Source organism: Hypoxylon trugodes (assembly GCF_022578975.1).
Source record: "Hypoxylon trugodes strain CBS 135444 unplaced genomic scaffold F4822scaffold_6, whole genome shotgun sequence".
NCBI lineage: Eukaryota > Fungi > Ascomycota > Sordariomycetes > Xylariales > Hypoxylaceae > Hypoxylon > Hypoxylon trugodes.
The window spans coordinates 1561811-1589310 of NW_026250021.1; the positions used below are offsets into that span (position 1 = coordinate 1561811).

General features: G+C 47.2%; 12 protein-coding genes across 12 annotated transcripts; 7 read left to right on the forward strand and 5 right to left on the reverse strand.

Annotated features, from left to right (window-relative positions):
* Positions 1 to 25: 25 nt before the first annotated feature.
* F4822DRAFT_288007 (DmpA/ArgJ-like protein) lies at positions 26 to 1448 on the forward strand. The gene is made up of 2 exons (XM_051454964.1): positions 26 to 680; positions 737 to 1448. Exons 1-2 carry the CDS (start codon positions 125 to 127, stop codon positions 1387 to 1389), a joined length of 1209 nt encoding a protein of 402 aa, XP_051313370.1. The 5' UTR covers positions 26 to 124; the 3' UTR covers positions 1390 to 1448.
* A 171-nt stretch (positions 1449 to 1619) lies between these two features.
* On the forward strand, positions 1620 to 6682 carry F4822DRAFT_288132 (exocyst complex component Sec3-domain-containing protein). The gene is made up of 4 exons (XM_051454965.1): positions 1620 to 2084; positions 2175 to 4165; positions 4217 to 5337; positions 5394 to 6682. Exons 1-4 carry the CDS (start codon positions 1958 to 1960, stop codon positions 6316 to 6318), a joined length of 4164 nt encoding a protein of 1387 aa, XP_051313371.1. The 5' UTR covers positions 1620 to 1957; the 3' UTR covers positions 6319 to 6682.
* F4822DRAFT_288148 (uncharacterized protein) lies at positions 6659 to 7575 on the reverse strand. Its single transcript, XM_051454966.1, has 2 exons — positions 7067 to 7575; positions 6659 to 7003 (listed from the first exon to the last, which is right to left on the reverse strand). Exons 1-2 carry the CDS (start codon positions 7527 to 7529, stop codon positions 6744 to 6746), a joined length of 723 nt encoding a protein of 240 aa, XP_051313372.1. The 5' UTR covers positions 7530 to 7575; the 3' UTR covers positions 6659 to 6743.
* A 1102-nt stretch (positions 7576 to 8677) lies between these two features.
* On the forward strand, positions 8678 to 9664 carry F4822DRAFT_437652 (NAD(P)-binding protein; the record flags this gene model as incomplete). The annotated part of the gene is made up of 3 exons (XM_051462436.1): positions 8678 to 8765; positions 8832 to 9060; positions 9124 to 9664. The coding sequence occupies 3 exons, from the start codon at positions 8678 to 8680 to the stop codon at positions 9662 to 9664; spliced, it is 858 nt and encodes a 285-aa protein (XP_051313373.1).
* A 44-nt stretch (positions 9665 to 9708) lies between these two features.
* Positions 9709 to 11373, reverse strand: F4822DRAFT_444226 (acetylcholinesterase; the record flags this gene model as incomplete). Its single annotated transcript, XM_051463200.1, has 4 exons — positions 9709 to 10104; positions 10168 to 10298; positions 10349 to 10853; positions 10904 to 11373. 4 exons carry the CDS (start codon positions 11371 to 11373, stop codon positions 9753 to 9755), a joined length of 1458 nt encoding a protein of 485 aa, XP_051313374.1. The 3' UTR covers positions 9709 to 9752.
* A 420-nt stretch (positions 11374 to 11793) lies between these two features.
* F4822DRAFT_430349 (hydantoinase) lies at positions 11794 to 14936 on the reverse strand (the record flags this gene model as incomplete). Its single annotated transcript, XM_051461271.1, has 4 exons — positions 11794 to 12042; positions 12101 to 12666; positions 12727 to 14829; positions 14882 to 14936. The coding sequence occupies 4 exons, from the start codon at positions 14934 to 14936 to the stop codon at positions 11794 to 11796; spliced, it is 2973 nt and encodes a 990-aa protein (XP_051313375.1).
* Positions 14937 to 15323: 387 nt separating this feature from the next.
* F4822DRAFT_407069 (amidohydrolase 3) lies at positions 15324 to 17956 on the forward strand. Its single transcript, XM_051458462.1, has 2 exons — positions 15324 to 17199; positions 17267 to 17956. Exons 1-2 carry the CDS (start codon positions 15998 to 16000, stop codon positions 17712 to 17714), a joined length of 1650 nt encoding a protein of 549 aa, XP_051313376.1. The 5' UTR covers positions 15324 to 15997; the 3' UTR covers positions 17715 to 17956.
* Positions 17957 to 18108: 152 nt separating this feature from the next.
* Positions 18109 to 19485, forward strand: F4822DRAFT_407071 (DUF1295-domain-containing protein). The gene is made up of 3 exons (XM_051458463.1): positions 18109 to 18635; positions 18710 to 19043; positions 19126 to 19485. Exons 1-3 carry the CDS (start codon positions 18275 to 18277, stop codon positions 19418 to 19420), a joined length of 990 nt encoding a protein of 329 aa, XP_051313377.1. The 5' UTR covers positions 18109 to 18274; the 3' UTR covers positions 19421 to 19485.
* Positions 19368 to 20983, reverse strand: F4822DRAFT_288378 (inositol phosphatase). Its single transcript, XM_051454969.1, has 3 exons — positions 20668 to 20983; positions 19823 to 20604; positions 19368 to 19768 (listed from the first exon to the last, which is right to left on the reverse strand). Exons 1-3 carry the CDS (start codon positions 20796 to 20798, stop codon positions 19638 to 19640), a joined length of 1044 nt encoding a protein of 347 aa, XP_051313378.1. The 5' UTR covers positions 20799 to 20983; the 3' UTR covers positions 19368 to 19637.
* A 1767-nt stretch (positions 20984 to 22750) lies between these two features.
* On the forward strand, positions 22751 to 23531 carry F4822DRAFT_288288 (uncharacterized protein). The gene is made up of 3 exons (XM_051454968.1): positions 22751 to 22847; positions 22898 to 23282; positions 23469 to 23531. The coding sequence occupies exon 2, from the start codon at positions 22957 to 22959 to the stop codon at positions 23236 to 23238; it is 282 nt and encodes a 93-aa protein (XP_051313379.1). The 5' UTR covers positions 22751 to 22847; positions 22898 to 22956; the 3' UTR covers positions 23239 to 23282; positions 23469 to 23531.
* A 305-nt stretch (positions 23532 to 23836) lies between these two features.
* Positions 23837 to 24307, reverse strand: F4822DRAFT_444228 (uncharacterized protein; the record flags this gene model as incomplete). The annotated part of the gene is made up of 1 exon (XM_051463201.1): positions 23837 to 24307. Exon 1 carries the CDS (start codon positions 24293 to 24295, stop codon positions 23837 to 23839), a length of 459 nt encoding a protein of 152 aa, XP_051313380.1. The 5' UTR covers positions 24296 to 24307.
* A 252-nt stretch (positions 24308 to 24559) lies between these two features.
* Positions 24560 to 26945, forward strand: F4822DRAFT_288413 (uncharacterized protein). Its single transcript, XM_051454970.1, has 2 exons — positions 24560 to 26311; positions 26371 to 26945. The coding sequence occupies exons 1-2, from the start codon at positions 25015 to 25017 to the stop codon at positions 26802 to 26804; spliced, it is 1731 nt and encodes a 576-aa protein (XP_051313381.1). The 5' UTR covers positions 24560 to 25014; the 3' UTR covers positions 26805 to 26945.
* Positions 26946 to 27500: the final 555 nt, after the last annotated feature.

Genomic DNA, 27500 nt, shown 5'->3' on the forward strand with positions numbered 1-27500 from the left:
GCGTAATGATCGAATATTTGAATATAAAAACACTGTTTACTCGAGATTATCATCATCAATGTAGGCAGATGGTAGAATTGGGTTACTGCCAGTGAATTGAGTTTTAAAGAATTCGTCCTGCATTATGTCGTCGACTTCAAACACAACTGCGAGCAATGAGTCTCGAAGAAGACTTCGGGATCTTTTACCCAATTTGCACTTGGGATACTGGAGACCCGGGCCCCTCAATTCCTTAACTGACGTTCCTGGCGTCCTTGTTCATACACAGGAAATTTTCGCTGACGATGGTGCTGTGAACACTGGTGTCACAAGCATCCTACCTCGAACGAATTGGTTTCATAATGCCTGTTACGCCGGCATATTCAGCTTCAATGGCTCTGGCGAGATGACTGGTAGCCATTGGATCAACGAGACTGGCTTGCTACATTCCCCTATTGTCATTACCAACTCATTCTCAGTCGGTGCCGCATACCAAGGAATTTACGAATACACCATAAAGGCTCAAGGCGTAGCCAAGGGGAATGTTGATTGGTTTTTGCTACCTGTCGTCGCAGAGACTTTCGATGGTTACCTTAACGATCTTACTCAATTCGTTATCAAGCCCGAACATATTGTCAAGGGTCTCGAGAGCGTAACAAGCGATCGAGTACGGGAAGGAAATGTTGGTGGTGGAACCGGAAGTGAGTAACACCATCTGCCTTTTCTAATACGAAACCCGTACTAAACAAAATCGCAGTGATTTGCCATTATTTCAAGGGTGGTACCGGTAGTAGCAGTAGGTTGGTTGATGGATTCGACAGCAAAGGGGAGGCGAAAACATACACCGTTGGTGCACTCGTACAAGCAAATTACGGAAGGCCACAGCATTTTCGTATCGCGGGTGTACCAGTGGGGAGAATCCTAGCTCAGGAAGCCGACGAGGCCGCCAAAAGCAACCCAGCAATCAAGATGGCGTATGACGCGCTTGAGAAAGAGAAGAATAGGAAAGACGGAAGCATCATCGTCATCATCGCGACAGATGCACCTTTAAGTCCTATTCAATTGCAAAGACTTGCTAAAAGAGCGACGGTGGGGATTTCTAGAGTTGGGGGATATGGCCATAACCCTTCTGGTGATATTTTCCTGGCTTTCTCAACTGGTAATGAAATCCCGGTCCAGTCAGTATCAATGGAGCGAAGGGCGGTTGATCCGTTTAAACCCACTCCCATCACGGTTGATTTGGTTGATGATACTACAATCAATGGGTTATTCGAAGCCGCTGCAGATGCGACCGAAGAGTCGATTTATAATGCTCTGTGCATGGCTGAGACGATGGTAGGAAACCAGGGACACAAGATCGAGGCGCTTCCTCTTGAAAGGGTCAAAGAAATCATGGAGAGGTATGCTTGAACATCATATTCGGGTTTGGAATTATTTCTGTGCTTTTATTAAACATTTTTTTAATCCATAGCAATGAAAGGAAATGAAAATGAAAAGTTCAAGATAGATGCGGGCGCTTGGAATTAAATCATAGGAAATGTGAAATGTGGCGTGTATATGGCTCATGAAGTGTGGCGTTGATTATAAAATAAAAAGTTTCCACCGTCAAGGCACCTTCCAAGATTGGCTTATCAAATGTCAACGCCAAGAAACCTTAGAAGCGACGGCCCCAAGACGCTTTGGCCTTAAACTCCCTGAGACGCCAAATTGTACATCATCATACTTCACTCACTCCCTCATTCTGCATACTCCTCAACCTAATTATCTCCATCCCTCCGCGCTCCCTTCTCTATCACTTCAATGCTTCAAATCGAACAATTGGCTGAGTAACCTACAAGTTAGGTCGCATATAATCTTGCGCTGTCGCTCATTGAAATATCGAAGGAATCGAAGATGGTCACCGATCCTCCGCGAATCGTACTAAGCTACCTACATTCATGAATTCCAGGCCCAACTCGTCACAGGATAGACTGGTACTATGGATCACCCACGCCAGAATGGCGGGCCTATGTATGGCCGTGAATACAACAGGGCCGAACGGTTTGAGGAGGAGAAGAGGCGCATTGTAGAAAGTTGTTTCAATAAAAAGGATGGTGACGGGTCCAGTAAGATTTCCTTATATACCCCTCGTCTCGTCTTGTTTCTTTTTCTTGTCAACCGTACCAAGAACTTATATGTATCGTATCCTCTTGTAGTACTCGAAACCTACATAACACACATCAAAATCACCGAATTTTCGTCGCACCCATCGTCGCCTCCACCCCCCGAAGCGCGAGCTCAATCCGAAAAACCTCGAGTAATAATTGTGGCTGTGCGAAAGTCAGGTCGAGTGCGAATGCACAAATCCAAGGAAAATGCGAATGGTTCATTCTCGATTGGAAAAACATGGGATTTGAACGATTTGACTGGAATAGAATCTTTTACAGCTTCGAATGCTGATCCTCAGAAACGGGAATGGGCTGGTGATACTGGATTTATCGTCAATATCGGGAAACCTTACTACTGGCAGGCTCAAGCAGATAAGGAAAAGAAATTCTTCATTGCCAGCTTACTCAAAATCTACGGAAAATATACGGGCGGGAATGTACCTGAGTTGAAGGGATTCGACCCGCGTGAGCTAGAACAAGTATTAGGATCTCGAAGAATACCACCACCCTCCCAAGAGTCTCCCTCTAACTCCAATCCCGCGTTACGAACTCGACCTACGCCTCCTCCGGGTAGACCTATACCGACGCCGCCACGAGTGGAACCTAAATCCTTGAAACCCGATTCCCTACCATCATCCCAATCCAGCGCATTACCTATACAAAACAAGCCAAACCCCGTGGCCGCCACAGGCGGGATCCAACCCTACCGTCCCCCGCAACCCCCTAGTTCGCCTGCGCGAAACCTCGTACCACCCAACGGGACATCGTCACCTATACAAGGGTCTCCCACTGGTCCAGAATACGCTCGTGCCGGGAACCAGGCTGCCGCTCTCCGAAGGCTTGCTGGTAATAACAAGAGCCAAGACTCCGTAGCAGCCTCAATATCCACGACAAGGAGTGATGATTCTGCCAGCATACCTCCGCGCTCCAGGGGAGGTATGACAGGGCCTGGCGCATTTGGTAGATTCGGTGATCCTGTCGAATCGCCTTCTCAGATGGATTTGCCTGATAGAAAAAGACCACCAATGGACCCGACCAGACCAAAAGAACCAGATGATAATACTCTTGTGCCTGCGCCGCTAATGAGCCAGGGCGCTCGCAGAGACCCGCCACCGAGAAATAACGATCGTATGTCACCTCGAAAAAATTCAATCGGGAAGCGTTCAGACTCTACCCCTCCGGCAGAGAAACAAGCACCGCCACCACCAGAGCCAGTTCCCGAAATCCCCTCAGACCCTATAACTAGCCCGAACGGCACACCGATAACACCAACCGTTGAAACACCAGTACCCCAAACGCCGCCGACCGAGACGCCAGCGGAAGAGGAATCTCGCCCTGGGTTAGGGCCTATGATCAAAGCAAAGCAATCTCGTAATAACTTGGCCGGAGCTTTGTGGAAAGCAGCGTCCGCTGCATCCGCGTTTAAACCCCGACCTGGTGGGGCTGGAGAACGATTGCGAGAAGCAGCAAGCAAGGGCAACACGGACGGACCAGATGGAATAACAAGTGTTGTTCCAGCGCCACCACGCCCAGAGCCAAAGCCCGAACCACCAAAAATTTCCGAACCCGAGAGAAAGTCTATAGACAAAGCGGCTATTGTTCCCGAAGTCAAGGTCACGGTTCCCAATTCTAGTCGCCCTACTAGTTTACAGGCTTCTGTTAAGGAAACTAAGAGGAAAAGCATGGAGATAGCTCGACAAGAAATCGAGCCGCGGCCTCTAACCGTAATCGGGAATGATTCGAAGTATTTATCTGCTCTGGGTATCGATACAACACTGCTGCTCGACAAGACGACGGATTTTGCGAGGTGGCTTGATCATTTTGGCTGGGTACCCGGTGAACAGATGCGAAGCCGGAATTTCGAAGAGATGAAACTCGATATCGATCGCGAACTAAATAAAGCCCAAGCTGGAGGTTGGGTTGTGCGATTCCAAGAGGAGGACGCTCGAGTCGCTGCGATTAAGGGAGGTCTTGATATTGCGATTGCGGAATGTGATGAACTTGACAACCTGTTGACCTTGTATAGCGTGGAATTATCTGTAAGTCCAGGCCCGAAGATCTTGGAGATCCGATCACTAATCAACATCTAGACATTGTCCGATGACATTGCATACATAGAAGCCCAGGGACAAGGTCTACAAGTACAGGCAGCAAACCAAAAACTGCTTAGGAAAGAGTTAGAATCGCTGCTTGACACATGCGCTATCACCTCCAATGATTTGCGAGCCCTAGCAGAGGCACCCCTCGAGTCTACCTCGGGCCTTGAGGACGTCGAGGCTGCACTTGTCACTTTGTATAAGGCGATGATGAAAATTGATTCTTCGGCTGCTGGATCCGAGCTCCGAAAGAGCGAGGATGCAAGCTCAAGTGGTCAATCTAGTCTTAATACCGATTATGGGAAAATGCGAATCGTTCAAGAGAAAAGGGAGATGTACCGATCAGAGAGCGTGGCTTTCTTACAACGGTTCAGCGCTTTCCTATCACGACAATTCGACAAGGCATCCCAAGAAATTAGGGCAGCAGTCGACGGAGCTTTATCGAAAAAGGTTGATCCCGGGCATCATGACGTGGGACGAGATCTGCTTTGGCGATATAGCCCTCTTGTTCTCTACGCCAGAGAGGTAGACCTTGAGGGTTGGAATCGTTGCCTCCAGGTATACCAAGAGAAAAATCTGCCACTCTACAAATTCAGATTCAAGGAAATTTTGGATTCGTGGAAACGAAATGCCAGAAAACCTACGGGCGACGAAGCAGAGCTTCTCTTCACTACCGAAATAGAAAGACAGCAGGAAGGGACCATGACTACTGCTAGGAAACTTACCGTGAAGCGAAGTCAGACCCTAGCTAGGACTCTGCGAGGTCCTCTAGGCGACGGCAGCAAGACGAGCCTCGACAAGATTTCCGACGGCCGGAATCTACCTTACGAAGTCTTTGCTGGTATGATGGATGACTTGGTACCTCTCGTCGAGATTGAACAAAACTTTATTGTGGATTTCTTCCATGCCACTACCTTAGAAACAGCCGACTTCTCCGACCTGGTAGTCGCAACAAAACCGCGAGATCGCAGAGTTGGTGATTTACGACGACATCGACTAATGGAACCCGATAAGGAATTAGCCAGGAGAGTTACCCGAGCGATGGAAGCAATATTCTCATTCTTGGAACAAGACCTACAGAGTGCGGTCGACTGGGTTTTATCCCAAGATCCACTGTAAGTGCAATATCTATTACTTTTACGTAGTCCTGCCAGAGCTAATATGTGAACAGACAAGGAGTTGGTATTCTTGCGACACTCGAACGTAAGCAATTGGAGCTGGTGCAGTCTAACCAAGATTTCTTGAACAAAATCCTACAAAAACTTCATGGAAGCCTAGAGTCACGATTTTCCAAATTCGTCGAGGGACAAATACGCGCAATCGAAGAGACTAAGGTGAAAATTAAGAAACGTAAAGGTGTTATATCTTTTATGCGAGTCTTCCCGCATTTCTCTGGTGCGGTTGAAAACATGCTCGCGACCAATGATACAAGTTCATCCGTTAGGAAGACTGTGGATAAAGAATACGACCGTATTATCAAGACCATGTTCGACTCCCTCAAGGTCATTGCTCGCGAAAACCCTACCACACTCACACATAGCGGCGCCGATCCCGAAGATAAGGAAGCGCTCAACTACCATATTCTACTTATCGAAAATATGAACCACTTCCTCGAAGAACTCGATACCCACGGACTAGAGATTCTAGAGGACTGGAAAGAAGCCGCTGCAGGGGAGATGAGCGAGCACATGAGCCTATATCTCAACGCAATTATGCGACGACCACTAGGCAAGTTGCTTGAATATCTCGAAAATATCGAGACACAACTCGCTACGGGGAAGAGCCCCACAATCGTTGCCGCACAACCAAGCAACGCCAAGGGCACATTTAACAAAATCCTTAGCGGTTATGACGGCCGTGAGGTACGAAAGGGCGTCGAAGCGTTACGAAAACGAGTCGAGAAACATTTTGGAGATGCTGACGACCCTAATTTGAGCCGCAGTCTCGTTAACAGGGTTCTCCGAGAATGCGAAAGGTTCTACGGAGAAGTGGAAGTAAGGATTTCCACAGTTACAACAACAGTTTACAGCGGCGACGTACTCTTCGAGTGGCCCCGCGCCGACGTGAAGAGCGCATTTGCCAACACCGGTCGGTAGGGCGGATCTGGTGATTGGAAAAACGCATCTAAACGCACGTCTGCCGCGCGGACATCAATGGGCAGCGGAAGGTCCTGGACTGTAGCATCACTGGACGAATTAAGGGATGGGAGTTCGGCTTGTAGTACATATTCGCGATGAGCTGATTTGTTCCGTTCATTACTACCGCGCCGTGAGTCTAGTTTTTTACGGTTGTATAAATAGCTGATATAGGTATTTATCGTCCTCGTTCAAGTAGGTTAGTGAATAATACCTATTATTGTTATATATGCCTTGTTGTTTTGCGAAGTGTGTTTTTAGATAGGGATTGGTATAAAAACTGGCAAATATATAATTGGAATCTATCCGAACTACAAAACTTCCAAACCCTTAGCATTACACCTCTAACCTTCTATCCAGAATTCTATATTCTTACATAAACGAAGTTACTCAGACATCACGAAATTCATCCTCGAAATACGAAAATTGCCATACCCGCTATTCTCAGCGGCCCATTGACGCAAATCAATATCAACGTATTTCTCATCTTTAAATCCTTGCTTCACGAAGAAATCATGGTGATTTGGCTCCACGCAGATAGTCAGGGGCAGCTTCTCGGCTTGCGCTCGGTCGTGGCATACTTGGATAAGTTGCGTGCCGATTCCTTGCCGGCGGCTGGCGGGGTCGACGTATATGTGGGTTAGTTCTGAGGTAGACAGGAAGTTAGTTGTGGGGTTTCGTTCGGATGTCTAGGGTGACGGGGGTCTACCATAGTGATCACCAGTTATTTCCGGCTCTATTTGATTCATGGCTTCTACGACTTTCTCGTAGACTTCGGGGACGAATATGTCCGGAATCTGACTCTGGTCCTGATTCTTATCCTCATCTTGTTTGTCGTCTACATTTTGGCTCTGTTCATCCTTCTCACTGTCCGATTCATCGGATTCAGACGGCGTATCGGGGTTTTCATTGTCGCTCATTCGCCTCAGATACATGTGCGCGACGATTTTTCCCGAGGCATCATTGACGACTTTCAAAGATGTGGTCTGCGGGTTTTTGACGCCGAACTCGACGGCGGACCTGTAGTTGGCGCATTGAGCTGCCTCGGCGGGCCAGTCGCGGAAGAGGAAGCGGTTGATGGCTAGGTGTAGTTTCGAGTCTTGGAGGAAACCGGTGAGGATGGGGATATCGGCTTCTGTGGCCGCTAGAATGGTATGGTTGGGAATGGACATGGTTAGTATTCTTTTAAGTAACTCAGGTTGATGGGTATACTCTTAGACATCTATAATTTTAAAGTACGAATACCTATGTATTGAACAAAATTCGTGCTTTAATATTGACTGAAATCAGGCACCCGGATTTTTTGCATGATGGTGTGCTCAAGATACAGAGAATCGTGACGCGTCTATTTCACTTATACACCAGGCTTCCATAAAACAATAGCCAGTCGGCGCTAATGAGGCAAAGAAAAGTTTCTTGTGTCCGGCCAGGTTGGCTGGTGTTTCGGATCTTGTATAGTATCGGATGAAGCTATTCTCCTTAAAAGTATTACAATATTATATCACGATTAGTCTGAGGTATTGCCACACTCAAAAAGTATCCCAGGTCTCAACTTTCTTCGTAGTCGAATTGAGGTCTCAAACATTATATACAAAATGATGACTGTAAACTATACCAGCATAGAGAGTTCTTTGAATTCGCTACGTCTAGGGTCAAACTCAATTGTGCGAGTATTTAAATCGTATTGTGAATCGTCGCAAAATCATATCAACACTATGATCCAGCTTACGCTGCGCATTTGAATGGAATGTTTTGGTTGATGCGCCCAAATACTATACTGGTGTAAATCACACCGGTATCCTTTGTCTATTTGGTGGGATTTTTCAGTAGAAATATTAGGTATGTCTCTTAACATCGTAGCGTGGTCGTAAAGGAGTCTTCGGCGCCCGCGCGGATATGCGTAGTGATTTCCCCGGAGAAAAGGGGCCGGGCGGGGGCGGCCCTTACATCCTCTCGACTTCCTATTAAATTCGTATAGACCGATGGGATTGGCGTGCATATAATTAGTTCTAGCATAATGTCGGCAAACTAATCGGCAAATGATATTTACAGTAGCTACAGCGACCCCTCGCGTCCCCTCTATTCCTTCGACAGATGTGTCTCCAGAAGATGCAATGATACTCCGACTATCACACGAGTTGCACCGTTTGGTCTCGGATACATTCCTTTCCCCGTTCTACACCCTGTTTTAGGATTGGCGATGCGGGGAACTAGGTATTTCAAGATGATATCATGTTGATGGGAAGTATATAATTAAACATGAATATCATCGACACTTTATTTGATTTGTAGAATTGAACCGATCATCCTTGATAAATCAATGGCAAGCCTTACAAGACAGAAGATATTTCGTTTCGCCAACTCGAGGATCCTCCCTAGGACTTCACGCCCCGCCAACTTAGTTGGATGTGGGTTACGAGCTAGATATTCACTTGCTCGTCAGAGCAACGTCGGGAGAAGTGTCATAGTAACAGGTTCAAGTCGCGGGCTCGGAAAAGCCATAGCGCTCCGCCTCGCTGCGGATGGTTACGATGTCTGCGTGAATGATGTGAGCGCTCACCGCGCTGGCTGCGATGAATTGGTTAAGGAAATACAAAACATGGGGAGAAACTCATGTACCGCAATCGCCGATGTTACAAAGAGAGACGAAGTAAAGCAAATGATTCAAACTAGCGTTGATGCGCTAGGACCTCTAAACACCATGTAGGTTGTTTGCATGTGTCACTTGTATTGCCCCTATTGGTGTCGTATTGACATATCTACCAGGATAGCCAATGCTGGAATTGCCCAGGTGAAGCCAGTCCTAGAATTGACAGAGCAAGACTTCGAGCGCATGTTCGCCGTCAATGTGTTCGGAGTACAAAATTGCTTCGCTGAGGCAGCCAAGCAGATGATTATCCAGGGGAACTGTAAACCAGATCACCCTGGGAAGCTCATTGCCGCGGCTTCTATCGTCGCATTCAAGCCCTTCGTCATGCTGCCGCATTATAGCGCTAGTAAATACGCTGTCCGTGGTTTAACTCAAGCTTATGCGATGGATATGGCGGATCACCATATCACTGCGAACGCATATGCGCCGGGCATTGTTGGGACTGCTATGTGGGAGTTAATCGACGCGGAAACGGGTAAGAGAAAAGGCCTTCCGAAGGGCGAGGTAATGAGAAGAATGGTATATGATAGCACTGCATTGCAGAGAGTGAGTGTGCCAGAAGACGTGGCTAAGCTAGTCAGCTTCCTGGCTAGCAGTGATAGCGACTTTGTTACTGGCCAGACGCAGCTTGTAGACGGCGGGATTGTCTATACCTGATGAGAAATATGGGAATGGTGTAATGGCGTTTAGGAAACCCTTGTAATCTGAACTGAGATTGTTAATCCTGTATACTCAATTCATTATTTCATTCATCCCCATCGATCGCCTTGATGTCGACGTTCTCCCACCCCTTCTCGCCCGTCCCAATGACAATAGCTTTGCCATCACCTACCTCTCCCCATCCCAATCTGCGAAGGCCTTCAGGCCCTTCTTCGGCAAAGACGACGTATAATTCCTGCCATGCTTCTGAAACTTCCTTCTCTCTGGCCGTTGAGCGGCCTCTGAACCAAGAATGTGTGCCAAATATTAACGGCAGATCAGAGCTATGATACGCTCGCATCCAAGTTCGAGGTGAAATATTAGGGAACGAAGCAGTTCCCTCCGGGGCGGGGTCCTTGTAAAGGTAGCGAAAAGTTGGTGCATATTCCGAGCGGTACCTATAGGCGTAATCTCTTTAGAAAGCTGTCCAACGCCGACGGGTGATAATTTCTCAGACTTACTGGGCTATCTTCGCTGCAGGTTTGCGGAAGAAGTTATTGGTGATGCCATCCGCGGCTGTCTTATTCACTCCATCTGGATTATACGGTGCTAAGGCGTTTCCTTCTTCATTCGTAGTTCCGACAATAGCAGGCTACCCCGAAAATCAGCTCCGTGACCCGGAAACAAGTCAGTGAAACTTACCAATTTACTAAAATTCCCTGCTTTAGCTCGTTCTTCGAAGTCATCAAACAAGGTAAACCCATCAATAACCGGCCTGAAGCTCAATTGGGGATCTTCCCCCGAAGCAGTATGACTTTTGATGAATTCTATCAGTTTTTCAGCGGATTGTTGTCTCATAAATTCCAACTCCGCACTAGGATCATCTCCCTCAAACCCGAGGCTCTCAGCCACAAAGGTGAAATAACCATGATCTGTATCTCTGACGGGTAGAGGATTTAGTGCTGTCCCTGAATTAATTATTTGGTTTCGCACAAGCGGTTTATCCGGATACTGGAAAGAGTGAGCATCCACACTTCGAGCACCAGCGGACTGTCCGAAATGTGTTATCCGTGAAGGATCGCCGCCAAATGAGGAGATATGCTCATGAACCCATTCCAATCCTAGACGCTGATCCAAGAAGCCGAGATTTCGTTCATAGGGAGCTAGTCCTGCTGCATTAGGGAAGCCGAAGATTGTAAGCCGGTAGCTATATCATTTAGAACCAAGCTTGGTATTATGAACAGGTGCTTCTCTTACTTTACGCTCACGACAATGTGTCTTTGACTCTTTTCAACCCAGGGTATAGGGTTTTGATAAGGCACAGTTGAGCCGCCCACAAGGAATGCACCACCAGGGATCCAAACAACAACCGGCAACTTGCTTTTCGGGGGGTCTTTTACGGCTTCCGCCGGTGCCCATATAGACAAAGATAAGCAATCTTCAGACGTAGTATCGTTAATAGAGAACTCCGGAACATCCGAATCATATACCGACGGCGGGCCACCGAACCACTGCGGACACGATAGACCGAACTCAGTCGCATCGAAGTGGTCAGCCGGAGCTTTCGGTACCGGTGGTAACCATCGCCTCGGCCCAACCGGTGCTTCGGCGAACGGAATGCCTAAGAATTGGGCAACATGTGGGTAATCCTGATTTACGAAGCCGCGTATCGTACCAAAGGTAGAGTTCAGCGACAAATAGCTATCATGTAACCCAACGTTAGCCATTTGATTTGTTGGCGCTGAGAAGACAAGTAGGTCGCCATCTTCTATGATATGCGGGGGGTAGCTTGCCTTGATATAGCCCCGGAGGTTCCCTATAGTCCAATCCTGTCGCCCTATTTATTGGCTACGGCGAAGCCTGAGCGAGAGCCGTATAGGTGCCTGGGGGGCATGCGGGGGTACCTATCTAAAGTGGAATAGCTGCTCTAGCATGTCATACAGGGGTTGGATTAGGGGATTACTGGGGTCAAATTTCGGCACACTTAGAGCGTCTTAGCTATTGAATTTAGTGAATAAAATAGAGGCCTAAGTGCCCTAAATCGGCATGCGCATAGAATTGCCTAAGGTGTTGTTAAACCGTAGTATAGGTGAAGACTTACTATAAAGTATTGAGATTGAACGAATGAATTTCCATATAATAGATTCTTATACTTGAGGCCTAAATTCATCAATAACGCTAACAGGCCTTGTGTATTCTAGATTGGTCTTGTAACTGTAAGGTAGATGGAATGCGCTAGGTCCGGCGACTTCTAGCGCACGCTCAGTGGCCCAAATTGGGTGAGGGGCCATGATCATAACTGTTACCTTAAGACCGTATCTATACTCTTGAACACCAACGGCCTCGCCGGTGGAAGTGTCGAGTAAGAAGATCAAGTCGGGGATAGTAGCGAGAACCTATACGTAGTTAAAATAAGTATGATAGCTGTACCATGGCAATTGGTAATGTGCTTACCTGTTCAGAACCATCTTCCCTCTTCCCAATAGCAACCAAGTTCTCGTTCATAAAAGGTACGACAATTTCCACCCACCCTTCTCCAACCTTGTCGACTTCCGTCTCCATTTCACTATCGCTAAGCCTCTCGATGGTTACCTCGCCCAAGCTATGGGCTGTCGTAGTTAATGTGCTTTTAACGCTGCGGATTTTCCCCTGAAACAATACCTGCGCGCTCTTTTCACCACCAGCAACGGCGATTAGGGCTTTGGGTACATCGACAATATTGCCCGTCTGCTGTGCGACAGCAACTGCCCGACCGAGTCTCCAAGCTAATGAATAAGTGTTAGGGATACCAAATTGACGCATACTTTTCCCATCGAAAGGACGACCGGCGGCTCCAGCAGCAGAACCCATCCCCACACACGCAGTACGGATTTTTAAGCTTGCGGTAGCTACGTCGGGTTGAGGTGCGGGTATGATGGCGGTTTCACCACTGCCGCTGCATAGAATTACCGGGAGTAATTCGTCTACAGAAGATACATGAAGATATTGCGACTTCATTTCGAAATTTGGGTATGCACGGCCTTAATAACGAGGTTAGCAACAGTAAATAGACGAAAAGAGAGCATTGTTGAAAAACTCACCCATCAAATCTCCATCAACTATAGGCATATTATAAAATCTCGTGCTCCCCCAAATCAGTGTTCCGACACCATTGGCACCACCAATCTCGGTCGCAACTAGATGATCAAATTTGACGCCAATCTCTTTCTCCATCGCCTGCATAGCGTATAATACACCATTTCCTCCAGGTCGCTCAATGCTCACAGCTGGAGTGCCAACGCTAGCAACTGGGGGCATTATATCCTCATCTTTTAGGTCCTCAATGCGAGTGATTCGTATTGTATCGCCTTCTAGCAGAAGCTGGCGCATGTGAAGATACGGAGCGTAGGGTGACCCTCCCCCACCGCATCCTAGGATATAACATCCAATCCCCAGAAAGCGTATATCTGTTTCGGAGAGTATCCACTCGCCTGCCGGAGTAACGACCGGTTTGTAATCGCTTAGTTTGACCTTCGCCTCCTCGTCCTCTCTACTAACCGGGATTTCGTGCTTTTTAGTTTCTTCGTATAATACTTGATCAATCAGTGCGTCGGAGACTGATGTGCTAACGATCTCTTCATGCACCCTCTTATGGTCCGCCTCACATGCAACCTCAACTTTTACCAATGTCTGGTCTGTAGTATATGGTATTCCAGAAGCCTCTTCGTATAGGATAATAGCAGTATCCGCGTGACCGCCGTGCGCAACAGCGTTTTGAATAGCTCGGGCTTTAACTTGTGCAATGCCTTCTTGAATACCATCGCCCCTGACGATTATCTCCGCTGCACCAAATACTTTCGCAATCGCGGCACCAATAGCGTTGGCGACTCCGGCATGTTCGGGCACCACTACCTTATCCACACCGGCGAGTTCCTTCGGGCAGAGAATCGAACCACCTCCGACCAGAATGACTGTGCATGGTTCCGGACTAAGCTTAACGCGGTCAATACAGTCTTCAAGCATTTTCTTCATCCGCGCATTGGCCTTTGCCGCAGTTTCCTCGGTTAGAGAAATCTGAGAAGTACCCACACCAGCGACGCCCGATGTAACTGCGACATCTGTTGCGGTCGCGATATCACCACCAAAACACAGTGCCTTCGTAGTAAGATCGTGTCCGACACTGTCCGGTCCGACTATTACATTTCCATCGTCGGCGACATGTAAAACGGAACCACCGCCGAGACCAATGCTTTCCACCGACGGCATTTCCAAGTTTACCTTGACGCCCGCCAAATTAGTATAACTCTTTGCTAGCCGCGGATAGCCGTTCTTTAGTAGATACCCAACATCGGTTGTAGTCCCACCGATATCCACGACAATGGATCCGGCTTGCGATATTGATGACTTAGCTAAGAACGCAGCTCCGCGAATGGAATTAGTTGCTCCAGACGAGAATACTCGGATAGGCGTTCGCATGGCCTCTGAAGCTGGTAAAAGATGGCCGACGTTGGATGTGAGATACAGTGGGCATTGTAGATCGATGCGTCGAATTGCGCCAATAAAAGCTCGAATAGTCCGTCGAGCAAAGTTCATAATTGACGCATTCAATATCGAAGCATTTTCGCGAGCAAGGAGGCCGGGTCTTGCGATGTTGTGGGAGAGGACGATATTGACATCGTCACCTAGCTCCGTACGAAGCCACTTGTGCACTGTGTCTTCCTGGTGATACTTCTCATCGGTTACGGATCCAATACCAACGACAACTATGTTTTTTATCCCTTTGGATTTAATAATTGCGGCTTGTTCTTTAACTGAAGCCTCGTCAATTGGACCGATGAGTGTTCCATCGATATTACATCCCCCTGGGATGATAGCTGAGTGACCATGTATTATTTTCTCAAGACCCCGCGGCCAATCCGCAAATGGTGGCGCGCCAGCAGAGAAGCCATGGGATGCTAGACGGAGTACCGCGACTTTCTCAACACGAGATGTATCCTTTTCGATGATGGCATTGAGAAAATGCGTGGTACCAATAGCTAGGGCGGTAATGTCCGAAGCTTTTACAGTCGATTTACTCAATAATGTCTCCAGCGAAGCTTGTACGGACAGCGTCACATTGGCGCTCGTTGGAGTTTTGTGAGATGCTAGTACTGCATCGCCACTAGATTTGGAAATATCTAGGAGAACGCTGTCGGTGTTGGTCCCTTGATGAAGGTGAGCTTCGGAACTCGCTTGTCAAGGATAAATGGCTCGTACCTCCGACATCTACGCCGACCACCAATGTCTTACCCGAACCGCCATGGGTACTCATATCGACCTGACTCAAACGAGATTACCGAAAGGTGGAAGTTGTATTCAGAGTTATAGATATTATCTCTTACTTCTGTTGCGCGAATATATTTGAATGTTCAGCCGCAAGAAACAAAGGGGTTCGACTCCTTGTTCTCCGCGTACAGGTGGAGACTGTCTCAGCGTTCGGTTGCTCTCCATGTTGTATCGTCGCTTCTAAGAAAGATAGCGTAAGAGATTCCCAACCAAACCCAAGCCAAGTCCACCGGAGGACACCGGCTAGTGACCCTATTACGTTAGGGTGGTATCAGACAAACCCAATCCTGTAGTTGTAGTGGAAAGAAATAAAAATTGGTCCCCCAAATCGTCATTTCCAGTGGAGATGTCACTGCATTAGCGCTATCTTATCTTATCTGATGGCCCTGATCTGATCAATATTGCGGGGTCCGATAGGGGGCGTAGGTACAGATTTCACGGTACCTCGGCGCATTCTACCAATTTCAACAACGATCTTTTGCAAACTAGTTGGTGTATACCTAGGTGCACTCAATTATCATCGGAATACCACGTTTCAATAAATAACAGCGGTGCTATGATCAATCTCAAGCGAAATCGTTCATCTCGAATGTTGCGTCTTAGAATTGTCGTACTGTATCACTCCGCCAGAGAATTATCACATTACAGCGCTTACAGGCGGAATTACCAGCCCCTCTCAAACAGCAGAGCCATTTAAAGCGTGTATAAAGTTACCAACGGAATATCAAGAATGGAAATCAACTCCGAGAGATACATAAGAAACAGTCTACAGAATCTAGACGTATATGTAAAGCTTAAAGCTAGGCTATGCTAGGCAGGTCAGGACAAGATCCCAGATCAGATAGCTTTCCTAGCTGAACTACCTAGCAATGGAACGGTGGATCGCGCGGGGTGCCATGACGCTTCCGACTTCCTTTCAGAAAGAGATAATGCCGATGTCGCCCTCGCGATACATGAGGTTCTAGTCCACGCTTAAAGTTCAATGCTGAATCTCCTCTACTTTATTTCATAGCAATGCTTGATGAGAGACGATACTGACTAACCTCTATGGCACGATTGAATGGGCATGTCTTTGTTGGTGGGAAGGTGTTCTTACATGCCAAACAGCCAGGGCTAGATACGAAGCCTGAGTTTGGAGATGCAATTTACATCCACGAAGGAATAATTAAACACGTTGGCTCCGAAAACGACGATGAGATTTCCCAAGCTCGAGCCGACGGCGCTACCGTCCACCAATTGAACGGACGGACTGTTCTCCCGGGGTTCATCGACGGCCATATTCATTTGTTGAGATTGGGGCAATCATTGAGCAAGGCCGCACTCGATCACTGCGAGAACTTGGAAGATGTGCGGAAAGCCATCAAAGACCATGCGACCGCAAATCCCGATGAGCCACGAATTCTATGCAAAGGATGGATGAGATATATGTCAAAGCCTCTAGCGAGCTTGATTGATGATTTAGATCCTCGACCCATTTACATAGATTCTAAAGATCTTCACACTACCTGGTGTAGTACACCCGCATTAAAGGAACTCGACGCCCAGAATCTTAAAGATCCAGAGGGAGGCAAAATTGAGCGGGACTCTAATGGAAACCCCACAGGTGCCTTTGATGAGGCAGCTGTCTTCAATATTATTTGGCCTTTCCTTGCCTCGGTAGCGACTAAAAAGGATCGCGAAGAATGGATTAGGGCCGCAGTCCAGACGTATAATGCATCCGGCTATATAGGGGCCATAGATATGGCGATGGAGGACCAGGCTTGGGATATTTTACTTGCCATACGCAAAGAGGAGCCCGAACGACTTTTACCATTCCGACTCGCAGCATATTGGCTTATGAGACCCTCGACCTCAGAATCGGACTGTCTTGCGCAAGTAGACCGTGCCATCGAGGTACATAAGCAATTGAGCGCCGAAGAGTCCCCCGACCTCCACGTTGTTGGTATTAAGGTAATCTGCGATGGCATTGTCGACGCCTGCACCGCCTATTTATCAGAACCATATCTTAAGGGAGTCGATGCCACTAAGGCTTCTACTGGTCAACCATTCTGGGACGCTAAGATCCTGAACGAAGTTGTCCGCAAAGCCGATGCTGCGGGTCTGCAAATCGCGCTCCACGCCATCGGAGACGCAGCCATATCCATGGCCGTCGACGCTCTATCCACTTGCTCCCCTCTGAACCGCCACCGTATAGAACATCTAGAGCTCGCGTCCGCGAAAGATGCTAAGCGGCTAGGTGAGCTAGGGATGTAAGTTGTTCTCACTTCCAACTTCTCCTCATTACCCCTTATATGAGGCTTTCTAACACCACAACAGCACCGCATCCGTCCAACCCGTCCACGCCGACCCATGGATCCTCCGCGCCTGGCCGTCCCTCCTAGGCCCGCACCGCTGCACCCGCGCATTCCCCTACCGTGAGTTTTCCGACGGCGGAGCCGCACTAGCCCTAGGCAGTGACAGCCCAACGTCACCATGGGATATCATGGGCAATGTCTACGTAGCCACGACGCGGAAATCATATCGTAACACCGCATACGACGAGGTCGTTAATTATAACTTCCGCCTCGGCGTGTGTGAGTCCGTCGTTGCGGCTAGTTATGGCTCGGCTAGGAGTGTGTTTTGGGATGATCGGCTGGGGAGTTTGGAGGTTGGGAAGGTGGCGGATTTGACGGTTTGGGATATGCAGTGGGATAGGGATGCCCTGTTGGGTGCAAAGGTTGAGGAGACTTGGTTTGGTGGAGAGAGGGTTTGGAAGAGGGTATAGGGGGTTGAGGTGTGTTAGGTATATATACTGAGATGAAGTGCATCCTATTTTGGGACGAAAGATTCAAACCGCCATTCATCTCCTTGTATAACTTAGATAAGAATGAGATCCAAAACATCTGTGCCGGGCAGGTAGCTAGTCCTGATAGAAAACAAATTGATTGAATCAATGTATCGGGAAGATTGTAAACGAATGCATTTTTAAATAAGGTCCCTAAAGTCATTCTGAGATCTTGAGATTAATTTCTAATAATGGTGATCAGGGGGGCACTGAACTATCCTAGTAGGTACACTTAATAGGTGATATGTACTAATTATAGGGCTGAGAGAATCCGCTATAGCGGAACTTCCCGCCTGTCTCAAATGACATGCCCCTCTGTACTTATTCGCCGACTTGGGAATTCTATCACGTCACGACTTCATGGTCATATTTCTTTTTGGCTTTGTAACGCCGCGCGCGATGTAGTTATATACGGAGCTCGTTCCCTTCATAATAATCCCTTGTTTCTCAAAATCTACACAAGCATACTTCTCAACTCAATTATCGTTGATTATATTTTCATGATGGCGAGCGGTCTATTAAGTAAATCCCTCCACCTAACCAACTTCCGGAGTCCTCTCCTACGAGTCGCAGTCCCCAGCGTAGCAGCAGCTTTCGCACTCCAAACCGCCGTCGCCATCCCCTCCATCTTCGCACAATCCGAGCGCTTCTACGACGTCTCCGGCTCCGCGACTTTCTTAACCGTCACCCTACTCAGCCTATACCTACCCAGTCTCCGCGCCCGTGCCGCAGCGACCCTAGCCGGAGCCCCCAAACCGCCATTCCCAAGTCTTCAAAGCGCTTTCGCGGGGAATCCAGCAAGCGGTTTTCACTGGCGCCAAGTAGCGCTCAGCGCCGCCGTGGTGTTCTGGTCCGTTCGACGTACGTAACCCTCATTTTCCCACAAACGCTTTCTGCAACATATAATCGGGAATTGGTAACTAAACCCAACATAGTAGGAACATACCTCTTCCGGCGCGTCCTCCACCAAGGCCACGACTCCCGCTTCGATCCAATCCGCTCCTCCGCCCCGAAATTCGCCGGAGCATGGTTCGGGCAAGCGGTATGGGTATCACTCTGCCTAGCCCCAGTTCTAGCCATCAACGCCGTCCCAACCGCAATTCTAGCTACAGTCCCGTTTGGCGTGGCCGATGTTCTGGGACTTGGGTTATTTGTAGGCGGTTTCGCGTTTGAGATCGCGGCGGATCGGCAGAAGGGTGCTTGGTTGCGTCGGAGGAAGGATAAGTTGCATGATGAACCGTTTATTACTGGGGGACTTTGGAGTCGGAGGTGAGTTCCAATTCTTCTTTCGGAGCTTGTGGTTTTTAGTCATGCGTGTGAGCTGTGAGCTAATTGAAGTGTGTACATGTAGTCAATACCCGAATTATTTCGGCGAGGTCGCGCTCTGGACAGGCTTGGCAACAACATCTGCAGGTATTCTGGTAACACGTCCAGTCCAGCTTGGCCTTGGACTTCCGGGTGGATTGTCAGGTAAACTGTTGGCTATTTCGTTATCATATGTAAGCCCGGTGTTTGTAGTATTTTTACTATTAAAGGTGACGGGTGCGCCGTTGAGTGAGAAGAAATATGACGCCAAGTATGGTCATCGTAAAGATTACCAAGAGTGGAGAAAAAATACCCCCAAGTTCTTCCCCAAGCTGTTCTAGAAATTGGGATACATATACCCGGGTGGGGATCAAATACCTAGGTAGTAAACCATGGAAACCAGACGACGTTGTTCATCAATTGTATTGTATTAAAGTATCTTGTGGAACGAAATCGACGTTTTTCTACTATGACGCACCCAATGCTCCATTCCATAGCTTAGCGCCGAAGACACCAGAGTCCGTCAGACTATCCAACTCCACTACATTCGACTTAGAATCATTTGTAGAATCCCTTGACCTTTTCAACTTCGTCATAGCTACCCAGGTAAATACCTGATCGATCGTGTATGTGTTCCGGTACGACCTCGAGCATTCGTCTCATTCGGCTGTCTACAGCTTGTCCACCGGCTAATAGATTGTTAGTTATGTTGATAAGAGGAGTGAATTGGGATGGATAATTACCATTTTCGAACACCATAGCCATTGGTGCACATTCGTATAGAATTCGCAGTTTGCCCTTGGGACTCTTCTTGTCTGCCGGATAAGCAAAGATACCACCGTACAACAACGTTCGGTACGCATCAGCAACCATACTACCGATATATCGGGCGCTGTATGGCTTGCCGTTATCTTGTGGGTATTTGAGAGAGTTAAAATACTCTTTCGTGTGATCTTCCCAGTATAGCGAGTTACCCTCATTTACGGAGTAAATAGCTCGCTTTTTCGGAATACGCATGTCAGGGTGGGTTAGAATGAACTCGCCAAAGGAGTTATCTAACGTGAAACCATTGACGGTACCGCCCTTCATCGTAATGACTAATTGAGCCGACGCACCATACATGGTAAATCCTGCAGCAAGTAGCTCGGTACCAGGCTTCAAAATATCCTCTTTTGTGCCTGTAGAGCCATCTGCGAGCTTGTGAACACCGAAGATCGTTCCAACAGATACACCAGCATCCAAGTTAGAACTACCATCGATAGGGTCGCAAGCTACGGCGTACCGTGCTCCGGTCTGGTCTTTAAAGTATATGACCTCCTCTTCTTCCTCTGATACTAGCAATGCACATTTTCCTGACGATTTCATGGCTGCAATAAAGAGGTCATTTCCAATAACGTCGAGTTTCTTTTGGTCGTCGCCCGTTGCGTTCGATTGACCAGCGAGGCCTGTCAAGTTTACTAGTGTGGCTCGGCGAATGTAATGGGAGATGGCCTTGAAGGAGAATTGTAGTGCGTGGCATAATAATCTGCGATCGTCAGTGCCATGAGTTAGTGCAATTCCAGTCTTTTGCGGTGTAATTGGAACCTACGTGAAATCTCCAGTTGCTTCCTTGTGTTTTACTTGCTCTTCCGTAAGGAAACGAGTCAAGGTGACAATGTTTGTGTTTACAGCGGCTGTTTCAGCCGGAGGCACATCGTTTCCATTGCCATTCGCCGCCATTATTCTGGATACAGCTTACAATAGATTGATAGTAGATTGGAGTAAGATAGATCGATATGGTGGGAGGTATAAAAGAGGCTCAGAAAGTTGACTTCAACACCAAATGCGGGAAAATGGAGAGATGGAGGGTAGGACAATACTGAAACAGTGTTGTTTGCTAGCGATATGTAGAATATGTAGATAGGTAGGCACGAATGATTAGGCTAGATAGGGTAACCTCCGGCAAGTTATCGTGAGAAATGTCGTACGAAAATATGGCAATGATAAAATATATATGCCGAGGGGAGATGGGATAGCTAGGAGTTTATGAATGTGTTAAGTAAGTGTCAAACGGACAGACACCCCTTTGTTTCGTTGCTCCACCGAGCTACCTAGTCCTCTCTCTTCTCCTCCAACTGGCTTGCTCGGTGTTGCGGGTAACAACAGTACGATGACATACGGCATCTATCCCGGGCGGTCAAATCTAGACCCCTCAAGCCACAAACATTGGGAAACACTAGAACCGACCAAGCCCTATGGCCGGCCGAGGGGAAATGTGGGTTGGGGGAGTACTTGTTGTACTTGTTGGGTTTCTGAAAAGGAATTTTTCGGGTCATGACATTTAAGCCGCCATCGTTTATACCGAGACGGGATATGCCGGCGAGATCGGGCAGAAGACGTCACTAGTACCTTAATTCGGGTCGTGTGGACATTGTACAATGACCAGCCATGATCAAGCCGGATTTTGTTGATTCGCTTCGACATGCACGGATCTTCCGTGTGACGCGATAAACTTACCATATCTAGCCGTTACTTACTAAGTTTCCATTGCATCCGATGGATTTTGAAGTTTTATAAATATTAAGTTATAAATGAGGCAATGCTTAGGAATGATTAGAATAATAAAAAAGAAAAGTTAGGTAACACAGGAGAAAATTGACACCGCTATGATGAAGAAGTAAACGGAAAAGAAATGAGGGGCGAAAATTGGTTGGAGCTTGAAAAATGCCAAGGCCGAGGAGGGGCAGTGGATCGGGAATCTCCAAACCCATGAACCGGGATTTTTCCGGTGTAAAAGTACAAGAGAACCCATTGTTTCGGATAATCATCACCCGTTTTTCCGCTCTGTCGGCCAGGCACCGTGTTTCTACGCCCCACTCAGCGTGAAGCTTGGGTCCTAAAAACATTTTTTTTTTCTTCTCTCCAAAACCAATTGCTTTCCCTTCATTCAACATCATCGTGAAGATTTCCTTCATAGTTACAATCTAAAATGTGAGTACCCAACTTTTTTCCTAGATCTCTCGCCTTCATTGATGACAATATGTAAACCGCAAACTAGAGTCTTTGACCAATTGGAATGAAACTGTTTTTACACGTCAGTCTGAGCAGAAATGTCCTATCTGGAATTGTCAAGAAACAAGACCTGCAGCTTCTTTATGCTAACTTGAAGCTAGGTAATGCGCCCTACCTTGGGGTATAATCTAGATTAGTTGCGATGGTAGAGTGATGGCCATCGTCGTTCTTCCCGCGGTGATCCATCCATCGGTAAGTTCCCTCTTTGCTTCACCGAACTTTTCCTAAGTGATGATTCTTTCTATGCAATCGCATAGCTGGAAATTACCGTCTGAAGCATCTGCTCTTGACGATAAAAAATTGGCTGTTTTCTGATCAGAAATTCTACCACATTATTTATCAAAACGATGATTGGCGCAATCGCTAATTTGGTACAGTTCACCGTCGCAGATTAACAGGTATGCAAAATTTCCTCCATAAACCTGCACCAACCTCGATATGATGAAGCGGCACTGGGCTCCGAATCACTATCACATGAGTCGATACGCCATTTTGTGGCAGGCCTAGAAAACCTCGCCCACTGATCCTATTACTCTCTCGACCTTCATAATATCCTAGCGAAGCTTTCGCTAATCTCGGATTGTCCGACTAGCGGCACCACCTAGTATGTAATCGTCAAACATCATTGGCTTTCGTAGAGTTGGTCTATTTGGATAAGAAGTCTTGCCAACCACATCTCGCGATACGCCTAATTGTTTGGCACTATCTACAGTCAAGGTTAGTTAATTTTTCTCGTACTCAGACAGACAATTCTTGTACCTGATGAGCATTAGATGACGAGTCTGATTCGGGTTTCCGTTGTAGACAACCTTATTTACTACCATTCATGCATTTTCTGAATTCTTTTTTTTTTTTCATATTGGTTATTTTCTCCTTCAACCAATATCATATTCTAACTTTTACAGATCTCAACACTGTCTTGACTGACAATACTTTGGTCAGTACGGTCTTACCACTCAGAAGACTTGGTCCTACTGCATATGATGATTTGACGAAAAAATTGACAAGCATATGTCAGAGCTTCACAGCGTTGATGACTCCAGTCATGCCTGACCGCAGTGGACCAAGTCTCTTGATGTTCTTCCGCCGAAGGATATCAACTAACTAGTTGGAATAGTTGAATTAAATTTGCCTTGGATACTTTATTATAAGGTAAGCCAACTACAATGTTTAGTATTTTCTCGATCCCTTACATGATGATCCAATAATTCACGACGGTCAACATAGCTCAATAGCTTTGATGATACTACCTTTGACAAGGCTTTTACACCTGATATAGGACATTAACCTTGATTCTGTTTGACTTAAAGTTATGATTCAAGCTAATTTATTTCATAGTGCACTATTCGAATATCATACTCGTAACTCCCCATCTTTTGTTGGTGCTCTGTAGCAAGCGATGTACAGGTAAGTGAATTCATTATATCTTTGGCCGTTGGGCGAAGATGGTATATTATGAGCAGCGTAGTTAGGATATTTACTGTTATGGCAGATGGAAAGAAGCAAGTTTATATCAAATCTACATCGTTAAGCACATAATCCATAAACCATGCCAATTCAAATGCAGCCCCCATAAAGCAATTCTTGCAATACCTGAAATGCGTATATGTATGGGTATCCAGTGAACGTAAACAAAAGTCACAAATCCAAGTTGCTCATGAAACTTCATTATCATATCACGTAACCGCCTTGACCTACGAAATAATTCATACCGCGGCACCAATAGTACCTATCATGAAGCACAAATCAATACTGGATCCCTGATTAGGGATAGCCACACTCGATGATGTACCCGTAGCAGTAAACAAACCTATAAGCGGCGTTGTAGTCGTCGCAACATCCGACGCAGCAGTAGGCGGCGACTTCGTGCCCGAACTCCCAATCTGCAGTACACCATTAACCACACTCCCCTCACCATCCCGCAGCGCGCGTATCTGTTCATTAGAACAACTCCCGGGCGCATCGCGGATCCAACACGTATTCTCCGGACTCTTCGGTAAATCAAAAGTCTTCGTAGCACTAACCGGTCCACTCGCATTATACGAACTTAGATCTACATCCGCACCGGTAGACACACTAAACCTGCGGATAATCTGCGCGAATATTTCAAACGCGGTTTCAGGTTGGTACAAGGGGACGAGGAACCTGTTGTGTAAGGCAGTCATTCACTTCGCGAGCTATCAATACAAACACGTTCGCTTGAGTTTCGCGGCGGGAGAGCGAGAGAGCACGGATCGTGATGATGTGGGATCGTCAGGAAATCTAACCGTCAGTGGCTTAAAACTGTGTGAATTATTCGGACTTTACGAAGGGACACAAACTCCTATGCCATGATCGTAGAATGGTTTGTGCATATATTTATGAAATCTCGCATTATGCGACCTAGCTTTGACCTAAGACTTTTCTCTCCTTTGATCTAAAAAGCGAATGATTTCTTGATTGAATAATGACCCGATGCTTGTATTATTTGATCTTTTGTCGCGATGAATTCAAATTGGCGAGCCCGGCATCATCCTAGTGTCGGGTACCTTGCATTAACCCACCCGGTCAATCGGATTTGATATTGACATAATCCTATTTGTAAAGGGGGCGACCGGTGGTTTTCTAGTTGATCTCTTGGCTACACCTATCGATATGAGACACTTGATTTTAAAAGGGTATTATATTAGATTGTATTCATTAATTTGAAGTGTACTAGAAGGATGCCATCGCGAATGCCACGATATGTACCTAGCCCAACTCCCACTAGCTCGCAGTTCAGCTGGGGCTGAACTGGGACCGGGATGGTCAATTTTCATCTAACCTCTGTGTTTATTCTCCCAAGCTATTTCATAACTTTGGTTTTTCAGTCAGCAAGTCCGTTCTCTATTAACAGAGAGACATAATGTCTTCGAACAATTCAGGTTACTCGGCAACGGATATCATCACCTTCATCGGTGTGCCCCTAGCCGTCCTAGGTGTACTCCCCATTTTATACAACACCGTCGCGACACTAGCCGCCTTATCAAAAATAAAGCGCATGCTCAGACATGGTCGACTCACTGCGTTAACGCGTAGCGACGTGGTAAACCGCGTTATCGAAGTGGAACTTCCTCGCTACGCCGTCACACCATGTGATCGTTTCACTGATATAGAGCTATATTGGCAACCCTCAAGACAGCCAAGCTCAATCCCCGGTGGTTCATGGACTACCTTCAACTGGCAATCTCGCGCTATCGGTGCCAAGACTCAGCGAGTCGAGTATGCCGATCAGCTTCGTCAACCCCAGGTCGATGTCGCATTCGATGAGCTTGTAGCTTATCTTCTTGATTTGGGAGCTGTTCCGGACGCTCATGGTTGGAAATTACTGCGCTCGACTGGATTGTGGACTCCAATGGGTTGTTCACTAATGAAATCCCCCGATGGATACCATGAAGCTCTGACTATCGCTCCTTTGGATGATTCTGACGGGCACCTCTCACTGAAAGCTAATTGGTCACCGCATTGGACGACACGGGATACCAATTCCCTACCTCCGTATTGGATTAGGCTCCCACCACTACCAATACCAGAACCAGTGAAAAAAGATGAAACTGCCGATCCTGTAGAAGGAGCATCTGAATCCCAAGATGGCCAACAGCCAGAGGTTATAGAAAAGACTAAAGAGAGGGAGGGAGGTAGCGTACGAAAGGAATCTCTGGACTCGATCCAGAAGCAAGCCGAGAAGGTCGCAAGGACCACCATAACTTGTCAAATATCTGTCGACGGTCTAGTCGCCGCAATGAGCCAAGAGGAGGGGTCCCTATTCTCATCTGCAAATGTCCAAAGCCTTTACATAGAGCCACTACGAATCCGCTTAGGGAAATCCGACGGTGTATGGTTCGCGAGCGTGGCCACGGCATACGGAACAACCAGTCAGACTGTACTATGGAACTACAAAATCCCTGATGAGATCCTCAACTTCGCCCGGCGCGATACGGTTCCATGTGGTGTCCTTGTTCTTTTAGGCGTGATAGACGATTCCCAGACTCCGGAATGGGCTACAAATTACGATTTCAGCGGGGAAGCACATGAACAATTCGTAAGACGCAGCACAGAGCGACGTCTAGCGATGGCGTCTGAGGCTAGGATGACGCCTCCCCAAAGAGAGATCGCGGCCCGTGAGCGAATGCAAAGGGAGAGCAACCAAAGGATGCAAGATAGTAAGTTTGCCACAGCCCCCACCCGTGGAAATGGTTATACTGATTTGAACGTCTAATAGTGCGCGATCAATCGCGACTTCAGAGCCAACGCCGAGAAGCTCGCACATCTGAGGCTTTGCAGAGCCCGAAATGGGATAGCATGCTTGTTGCTGAGCATAACTTACGCTGGCTTAAGGGTAGAGTTGATAGCAGTATGAAAATTGACCCCGCATTGATGATTAGGGATGTTGTTGGGATGTTATTACACCGTATGGTCCTTGATGGCCAATTTGCCTCTTCAATATGCAGGATGCTGGATTTGTGGAAGGCTTGGGCGGATAATGGGGGCATGAGAAGATCTGATTTGATTGCCCTCGAAGATGACCAGGAAACCTTCGCCCTTGCTAGCCTTCTAGTTGCGTTGATTAGGGATACTGCGACTGCCCATGAAGGTACGCTGTCGTTGGACTTGCAGGAGTGTTTACGAATGTGGAAGATTGTGCGGTTGGGGTAACCAACACTTATAATCGTTCTACAATTATGCCTGACTAATTCGAGCATATCGAAAAAGTTTCGCCTATGAGATCATACTTAATGTTGCGTTTATGGTGAAGGGGGCGGTAACACGTTAGCCCTATCTGCGGGTGAGATACTCATCCCTTACTTCGAGTATAAGTTGACACTACTACCCCCCAACTAACAAGCCATCAACACCAACATACCTACCCAACTCTACTGCACCAGCTATAGATTTTTCCAACCACGTTTCCCCCATGTTAACAGGAATAGGTACCTAATGACATCGCCCCGCCGTACTTCCAAATACCAATTACAAGAATACGTCTACGCCCCCAAGGATAAAACCCCATCTTATAACAAAGCGAAGATCACCACCAGTTTAATATGTATGGTTATCAGCGTGGAGGCTTGGATTGGTATTTTCTCTACCTACTGTAGGTAGATATCTGCGCAAGTGAACCGCGAACCCCTCAAACACCAAAATCCTCACGTCACGATCCAGTACACTACCTATGTAACATCAACTCCCCCCAAGTAAAAACCCCCAAAACCCAACTCGGGCAGACAATTTCCGTGTCCTACCAACCTATCAATCTGTAGTAAGCCACCCTTTCCGTCCCGTAACACAAGAGCCTCACCCACTATTAACCGACACAGACCCGCTAAACACATGCCGTGCGACGCCGGAATG

What these genes read in the sequence shown, in the direction of transcription:
- F4822DRAFT_407069 (XM_051458462.1), top strand. Translation starts at nt 15,998, where the DNA reads ATGGCACGATTGAATGGGCATGTCTTTGTTGGTGGGAAGGTGTTCTTA. An exon ending in CGGCTAGGTGAGCTAGGGAT is followed by an intron (nt 17,200 to 17,266) that starts GTAAGTTGTTCT and finishes ACACCACAACAG; the next exon opens with CACCGCATCCGTCCAACCCG.
- F4822DRAFT_288148 (XM_051454966.1), bottom strand. Translation starts at nt 7,529, where the DNA reads ATGTCCATTCCCAACCATACCATTCTAGCGGCCACAGAAGCCGATATC. An exon ending in AATAACTGGTGATCACTATG is followed by an intron (nt 7,004 to 7,066) that starts GTAGACCCCCGT and finishes TGTCTACCTCAG; the next exon opens with AACTAACCCACATATACGTC.
- F4822DRAFT_288413 (XM_051454970.1), top strand. Translation starts at nt 25,015, where the DNA reads ATGTCTTCGAACAATTCAGGTTACTCGGCAACGGATATCATCACCTTC. An exon ending in CAACCAAAGGATGCAAGATA is followed by an intron (nt 26,312 to 26,370) that starts GTAAGTTTGCCA and finishes AACGTCTAATAG; the next exon opens with TGCGCGATCAATCGCGACTT.
- F4822DRAFT_288378 (XM_051454969.1), bottom strand. Translation starts at nt 20,798, where the DNA reads ATGGCGGCGAATGGCAATGGAAACGATGTGCCTCCGGCTGAAACAGCC. An exon ending in GAAGCAACTGGAGATTTCAC is followed by an intron (nt 20,605 to 20,667) that starts GTAGGTTCCAAT and finishes TGACGATCGCAG; the next exon opens with ATTATTATGCCACGCACTAC. An exon ending in GGCTATGGTGTTCGAAAATG is followed by an intron (nt 19,769 to 19,822) that starts GTAATTATCCAT and finishes ACAATCTATTAG; the next exon opens with CCGGTGGACAAGCTGTAGAC.
- F4822DRAFT_407071 (XM_051458463.1), top strand. Translation starts at nt 18,275, where the DNA reads ATGATGGCGAGCGGTCTATTAAGTAAATCCCTCCACCTAACCAACTTC. An exon ending in GGTGTTCTGGTCCGTTCGAC is followed by an intron (nt 18,636 to 18,709) that starts GTACGTAACCCT and finishes AACCCAACATAG; the next exon opens with TAGGAACATACCTCTTCCGG. An exon ending in GGGGGACTTTGGAGTCGGAG is followed by an intron (nt 19,044 to 19,125) that starts GTGAGTTCCAAT and finishes GTGTACATGTAG; the next exon opens with TCAATACCCGAATTATTTCG.
- F4822DRAFT_288288 (XM_051454968.1), top strand. Translation starts at nt 22,957, where the DNA reads ATGCATTTTCTGAATTCTTTTTTTTTTTTCATATTGGTTATTTTCTCC.
- F4822DRAFT_288007 (XM_051454964.1), top strand. Translation starts at nt 125, where the DNA reads ATGTCGTCGACTTCAAACACAACTGCGAGCAATGAGTCTCGAAGAAGA. An exon ending in TGTTGGTGGTGGAACCGGAA is followed by an intron (nt 681 to 736) that starts GTGAGTAACACC and finishes ACAAAATCGCAG; the next exon opens with TGATTTGCCATTATTTCAAG.
- F4822DRAFT_288132 (XM_051454965.1), top strand. Translation starts at nt 1,958, where the DNA reads ATGGATCACCCACGCCAGAATGGCGGGCCTATGTATGGCCGTGAATAC. An exon ending in AAAGGATGGTGACGGGTCCA is followed by an intron (nt 2,085 to 2,174) that starts GTAAGATTTCCT and finishes ATCCTCTTGTAG; the next exon opens with TACTCGAAACCTACATAACA. An exon ending in TGTATAGCGTGGAATTATCT is followed by an intron (nt 4,166 to 4,216) that starts GTAAGTCCAGGC and finishes ATCAACATCTAG; the next exon opens with ACATTGTCCGATGACATTGC.